Source organism: Nansenia antarctica (genome assembly GCF_963989245.1).
Source record: "Nansenia antarctica genome assembly, chromosome: 17".
NCBI classification, from domain to species: domain Eukaryota; kingdom Metazoa; phylum Chordata; class Actinopteri; order Argentiniformes; family Microstomatidae; genus Nansenia; species Nansenia antarctica.
The window spans coordinates 16,910,715-16,918,224 of NC_137687.1; the positions used below are offsets into that span (position 1 = coordinate 16,910,715).

Below are 7,510 nucleotides of genomic sequence, written 5' to 3' on the forward strand. Positions count from 1 at the left end.
TATTGTATGGTGTAATCATTCTAAATTGAGGCGTGATAGCGGCGAGATTCATTGTGATTCCCCAGGTGTCTATTTATAGCACTTGGTTTAATTCAGCCGCTATAATTGAGCCGCTATCACAGGGCGTAAATACAAAGCTCATTCACCTGCGTTCAATTTCAAGTATATTTGTTATTTATAGACGGAAGTACGTACGACAGACGTACGCAATTTTAAACAAGCGCAGACGGTTTTATAAATAATCCTTACGTCCATTTAGAAAAATGTGCTTACGTGCAAGTTAAAGATGACGTTCAAGTACATTTTTAGAAATGAGGCCCCAGGTCTAATGCCAGATTGATGCACATTTAAAAATGTTCTTAACTGCAAGTTGTTAGTGTGACACGATGAATGTAAAAGATTGCATGCTGTCTAATGCAATGTATGTATTTGCGTATTCGGTTGTTTCATTGTGATAAGTGTACTATGAGACATGTGAAGAGTGTGTGTGTGTATGTGTGTGTGTGTGTGTGTGTATGTGTGTGTGTGTGTCTGCAGGAAGACACTGTGAGGTCTACAGGGACCCGTGTCAGAAGCTGCACTGTAAGAACGGAGGCCGCTGTGAGAGCGTTGGTCTCAACGCCTCCTGCACCTGCCTACCTGGCTACCTGGGTAAGGGTTCAGACTGTGTGTGTGTGTTCATGTTTACCTTGAGGAGGCTCTGGAACAGAAACTGTAAGTGCACAACTGACCAACTGACCAACTGCCCAACTGACCAACTGCCCAACTGCCCATACCCAGAGCCGTATGTATTCTCAGCTTAATGTTGATTTCTGCTCTAGTCAAAGACTTACCCAGATCTGTCTGTTCTCTCAGGGGACAACTGTGAGGTTGACATCAACGAGTGTGAGAGCAACACCTGCCATCACGGAGGGACTTGTATCGACCAGTCAAACAGCTACACCTGTCACTGCCCCCCAGGCTGGGTGGGGGCCAACTGTGAGATCCGTAAGTCCTCCTCCTCTCCTCCTCCTCTCCTCCTCTCCTCCTCCTCTCCTCCTCTCCTCCTCCTCTCCTCCTCGGAACGTCCACTGTTCACCTGTGAACCTGATCACTTCTAATGCAGATAATCATGTTTTTACTTACCTTATTCTTTAACAACATGCCTTTTGTGTGTGTGTGTGTGTGTGTGTGTGTGTGTGTGTGTGTGCATCTGTGTGTGTGTGTTTGTGCATCTGTGTGTGTGTGTGTGTGTCTGTGTGTGTGTGTGTGTGTGTGTGTGTGTGTGTGTGTGTGTGCGTGCGTGCGTGTTTGTGCATCTGTGTGTGTGTGTGCGCGCGTGTGTGTTTATGCATCTGTGTGTGTGTGTCTGTGTGTTTGTGCATCTGTGTGTGTGTGTGTGTGTGTGTGTGTCTGTGTGTGTGTGTCTGTGTGTGTGTGTGTGTGTGTGTGTGTCTCTTCCTAACAGACCTGCAGTGGAAGCCGTCTCACCCTGAGGACACGCTGACCAACATGCCTCGCCACTCCCTCTACATCATCATCGGGGCGCTGTGCGTGGCCTTCGTCCTCATGCTCATCATCCTCATCGTCGGGATCTGTCGCATCAGCCGGATCGAGTACCAGGGGTCGTCCCGCCACGCCTACCAGGAGTTCTACAACTGCCGCAGCATCGACAGCGAGTTCAGCAACGCCATCGCCTCCATCCGCCATGCCAGGTGAGAGTTATTTATTAGTTTATTTAACACTACAACAGCCGTGCCTATTTGACCTACTAGTAGAGCCGCCTTGGGGGTCAAATAGACCCCCTTTTTAGAATGTAAGTCTGCTATTTACACACAGAGATCACTAGAGGGCGCTTCTTTTTTTAGCCTGCTTCCTACACAGAAAAACTGCAAAACAGCTTTATACTATCTTATCCTGAGGTGATTTTGAAAATGTAAGGATACTGGGTGGTAGAACGCACATATCTAGGAAAAGTCATGAAAGGAGGGTCCTGAGATTTGATCGAGTTACCCCTCACGGCTCTTCTAGTGTTAAAAGGGACAATGGACAGTCATTTACTCTCCCTGAATTAGCTGGGTAGCTAAATTGCACCAGCAGTCCCTGGGCAGGTAAATCCACTGTAGTTGGGGGCCTTAGGGCTATATGAGGCTATGTTCGGGCAAATTTGTGCAAAAGCACCACATTTGGCCCAGATGTAGCTCAGAGTATGCTCTAATGATTTAGCCAGGGCGCCCGAGCCAGCGACCACTGGGGTCGCCATGGCGGCCAAATCAATATGGCCGCCCTCCGAAAAAGGTTTTGGCTATAACTTTTGAACCAAATTAGCTTCAAATAAAAACTTGGTGTCTTATTTATGTTTCTTGGCCATTAGAAACACATTGGAATGCTTATATTTATAATTGGGTGTGTCTGGACCCCTAATTTGCATATTTCCAAGATGGTGGCTCCCCGAAAATGGGTTTTACCATAACAAAAAAATAAAAAATAAAAAATCCAATATTGACCCATTTTGAATGTTGGGGAGCATGTGGGAGGGCCAGACCTCGTGAACTTAAAGACAGTTACAATTTGAATTAGAATTTTAAAAAGCTGTTTACAGTACAACTACTATTTTCTTTCTCAAGTAAGTTATAATTCATCATTCATCATCAGTCATTTTCATAATCTTACAATAATTCCAGGATCCCGCTCTCTGCACCTCACAACATTAGCTAGCTAGTTAGCTGGCTAGCTAACGCCCAGGCTCCACTATGGCCATCGAGCGTTGCGTCTGCGCTGCGTTGCGTCCGGAATTGCTGTCAGCCAGGGAACGTTGCTTTTGTAATCAATGAAAGGTGCTCCACTGCCTACGTTGCGTCCGCGTTGCGTTGTGGCTGATGGCTGCGTCCAAAGTAAAAATTCGGCAAAGTTTGATTTCCGATGGCGAACGCGAATGTATATTTACTATTGTATATTGGTCGTTGGTTATAATTGTATATTGTTTGTTGGTTATAATTGTATATTGGTTGTTTTCTGGTGTTGTTTTCTTGTTTTGCTCTGTTTGTAGTCTACTTGATGTCTTTTTATCATCAGTTAAATCACCACAGCGGTTAATCCACTAATAGAGAAGATACCAGATTGAAAATGCTTATAGCCAACTACTCTATAGCGCGTGCCTGGTCGCAGCTATTGCGAATTGTGAATCACCACAGGTGCTTGAAGGTTGTTGCAGAAATGGATGACGAACGGCTGATACTTGAGGTGGAAAAAATCTATATTTTTATATGCAACAAATGACGGTGGAGCAGGTACAACGTCAAGTTAATGCAACACCGATGGCGAGGTGACGCAACGCTAGTAGTGGAGCCAGCCTGTAATATTCTACAGTAGCTAGCTATCAAGATAACAATGACTGATTCCTTCTTCTGTTTACACGAACACAGCCCATTGTCATATATGCATTCTTATCATTTCAATTGATAGCAGACATGCTGAAAATAAGGTATTGTCTTGTTTTACTTCTGTCTACAACTACCATTTCCTGCAACGACAACACGTAGCCTACAATTTCCTCAATCTCACATAAGTCATGTATTATGTCATCACAATATGGCCTCTACCTCTACCTCTAGTAGCGGGACCATTAATTGGGTGCTATGCTGTCTCTGCCAATGAGATGCTGATGAACCATTGCAAAGACCCAAAAATTAAGGACTTGTATCACTAGAAAGGGAAAAAATGATTTCTTAGCTATTGCTAATGTTCTTCCTTCTTCTGTTAATGTTACAATTGATCAGTTGAATGACGGTTCAGGTATTGCAGCAACGCTTAAAACACATAATGCTATGTATCACAAACGCTGTAGAAGCTACTGTAGTAGTTGTCGTGTCAAAAGGGCTCCAAAGTATGACGTTGGCTCCTCCTTAGTAGTGAGTCCTAAAAAGCTTCGATCATGTCAACCCAAAGCCTGTGGCATTCATTGTGTCATAGCCTATGTGAGGGGGAGGATATGGATGACCTTCACAAGGCAGTAACAGATAATGTTGATTCCAATCTGAAAAGCTGGGCAGAATCCTGTAAACATTTTTAGCTTCTTGGTAGATTAGTTACACGAGCTTCCGATGTGCACACAGCAGGTATGTACTACATGCCAAATGTTATCTCATGTTGCGATATGCAGCAAAACGGCAAGCATCTCATGACACTGCCAGGCCAGGGTGTCAGAAGGGGAAGCATCTACCAGTGAGTGGGGGACAACCTTTGACCATCTAACTATTGCACAAATTGTTGCTCTGGTTGAGGATTCAGATCCTCCTTCACAATCTCCTATTACGGCAACTCTACAGGAACCTTATGAAAGAACACAGGTGTTTGTGTCTGATTATGAACCCCACACAACAACATTCAAGCAACATCTCCTCAGCTATCTGCCTGAATAGAGTGAACACCAGAAGGGGAGGGAAACCTACATCGCAAACAAGGAACAAGTGGCTAAGAGGAACAATTGGCTCAGGATGAGGCAATTCTGTTGATGAGGGCCGCCTTGGTTTTACACAAGTACTGCTTACAACGAGGCCATACATTTGACGGCTCCTTCCCGTCCAACTGTCTCACAACATCTGTTGCTGTTGATATCGTCCTCCATGGTCCAGAGTTCCTCAAACCCTGTGCAGCTGAAGATGCCAACCTGCAACCGAGAATGTCAATGTCAGAAGTGCATTTGGCGGCACCCATCACACCTGCAAGACCGATGCAATACGTCACAGCAAGGACATTGACATTTGCCAATCGACCTGACCCAAACCCAAACCAATTTTTTTTTGGCATTATGCAAATTAGGGGTCCAGGCACACCCAATCATGAATATAAGCATTCAAATGTGTTTCTAATAGTCAAAAAACATAAAATAGACACCAGGCTTGCATTTCTAGTTCATTTGGTTCAAAAGTTATAGCCGAAACCTTTTTCAGAGGGCGGCCATATTGATTTGGCCGCCATGGCGACCATGGCGGTCGTTGGCTCGGGCGCCCTGGCTAAATCACTAGAGCATACTCTGAGCTACATCTGGGCCAAATTTGGTGCTTTTGCACAAATTTGCACCAAAATATCCCTAAGGCCCCCAACTACTGGGGAAATACGGCCTCAGATGTTATAAACTATTTAAAACAGAACTACAGGACATAGAAATATCACATAAAACAGAACTACAGGAAATTGTAAAAAAAATCACACTTTACACTCAAGAAAACATTACATCAAATATTACATCATAAAAAATATATAATAATAATAATAATAATTCATTAGATTTATATAGCGCTTTTCCGAGGCTCAAAGACGCTGATATAATATATCATATAAATAAAATAAAGAAAAAAGTTGTAGCTCTATGTGGTCAGTGGACACATGATTGGTTTATCTATCAGCCATGATTTCAGTTTTGAATTGAAGCCTGTCAGAGAGGAACATTGTTTGATAGAGCTGGGTATTAAGTTCCAGAAATGTACAGCTCTGATGGAAAAAGCCGAACGGCCGAATTCAGTGGACCTATACTGCACCACACAGCTGCCTCTAGTGGACCTATACTGGACCACACAGCTGCCTCTAGTGGACCTATACACACCACACAGCTGCCTCTAGTGGACCTATACTGCACCACACAGCTGCCTCTAGTGGACCAAACACACCACACAGCTGCCTCTAGTCTAGTGGACCTATACTGCACCACACAGCTGCCTCTAGTGGACCTATACTGCACCACACAGCTCCTCTAGTAGACCTATACTGCACCACACAGCTGCCTCTAGTGGACCTATACTGAACCACACAGCTCCTCTAGTGGACCTATACACACCACACAGCTCCTCTAGTGGACCTATACTGTAACTGCACCACACAGCTGCCTCTAGTGGACCTATACTGAACCACACAGCTCCTCTAGTGGACCTATACTGAACCACACAGCTCCTCTAGTGGACCTATACACCACACAGCTCCTCTAGTGGACCTATACTGACCCACACTGCTGCCTCTAGTGGACCTATACACCACACAGCTCCTCTAGTGGACCTATACTGCCCCACACAGCTCCTCTAGTGGACCTATACTGCACCACACAGCTGCCTCTAGTGGACCTATACTGCAGCACACAGCTCCTCTAGTGGACCTATACACACCACACAGCTGCCTCTAGTGGACCTATACTGCAGCACACAGCTCCTCTAGTGGACCTATACTGCACCACACAGCTCCTCTAGTGGACCTATACTGCACCACAGCTCCTCTAGTGGACCTATACTGCACCACACAGCTCCTCTAGTGGACCTATATAGTACTGCACCACACAGCTGCCTCTAGTGGACCTATACAGCACTACACAGCTGCCTCTAGTGGACCTATACTGTAACTGCACCACACAGCTGCCTCTAGTGGAACTATACTGAACCACACAGCTCCTCTAGTAGACCTATACTGCACCACACAGCTGCCTCTAGTGGACCTATACTGCACCACACAGCTGCCTCTAGTGGACCTATACTGGACCACACAGCTCCTCTAGTAGACCTATACTGCACCACACAGCTGCCTCTAGTGGACCTATACTGAACCACACAGCTGCCTCAATGGACCTATACTGCACCACACAGCTCCTCTAGTGGACCTATACTGCACCACACAGCTGCCTCTAGTGGACCTATACTGCACCACACAGCTGCCTCTAGTGGACCTATACTGCAGCACACAGCTCCTCTAGTGGACCTATACACACCACACAGCTCCTCTAGTGGACCTATACACACCACACAGCTCCTCTAGTGGACCTATACACACCACACAGCTCCTCTAGTGGACCTATACTGCACCACACAGCTCCTCTAGTGGACCTATACTGCACTACACAGCTCCTCTAGTGGACCTATACTGCACTACACAGCTCCTCTAGTGGACGCTCATATGATAATGTTGAGTACCTCGACCCTTATTAACCAGGGACATTCACCTGTATGTCTCTGTAACTACTATACACTCACCTGTACACTCACCTGTTACTGTACACTCACCTGTACACTCACCTGTACACTCACCTGTACACTCACCTGTACACTCACATGTATACTCACCTGTTACTGTACACTCACCTGTACACTCACCTGTACACTCACCTGTACACTCACCTGTTACTGTACACTCACCTGTACACTCACCTGTTACTGTACACTCACCTGTACACTCACCTGTACACTCACCTGTACACTCATGTGCTGGAGATCACTATGACTCATCTGGTTAACTCTATAATGTATGGTTGAATGATTATAAACGGTCTTGCCAGGTAAGCTGTGTCCCCATTTAGCTGTCAAATGACTCCATGACTCCTCCTCCTCCCTCCCCTCCACTCCTCCTCCCTCCTCCCCTCCTCCTCCTCCTCTCTCTCAGATTTGGGAAGAAGTCCAGGCCAGCCATGTACGAGGCGACTCCCATCACCTACGAAGACTACAGCCCTGACGACAAGCCCTTGGTCACTCTAATCAAAACTAAAGATTTGTAA

At 45.7% G+C, this 7,510-nt stretch overlaps 1 protein-coding gene across 1 annotated transcript in view; it reads left to right on the top strand.

The window, feature by feature from the left end:
• dner (delta/notch-like EGF repeat containing) overlaps positions 1–7,510 on the top strand; it is a gene marked incomplete at both ends in the record, with an annotated part of 58,595 nt that extends 51,085 nt beyond the window's left edge. Inside the window, 4 exons of the mRNA XM_080547354.1 lie at positions 538–651; positions 856–987; positions 1,448–1,694; positions 7,399–7,510. Coding sequence (XP_080403480.1) covers positions 538–651; positions 856–987; positions 1,448–1,694; positions 7,399–7,510 — 605 coding nt within the window. The remainder of the gene's footprint in view (positions 1–537; positions 652–855; positions 988–1,447; positions 1,695–7,398) is intronic.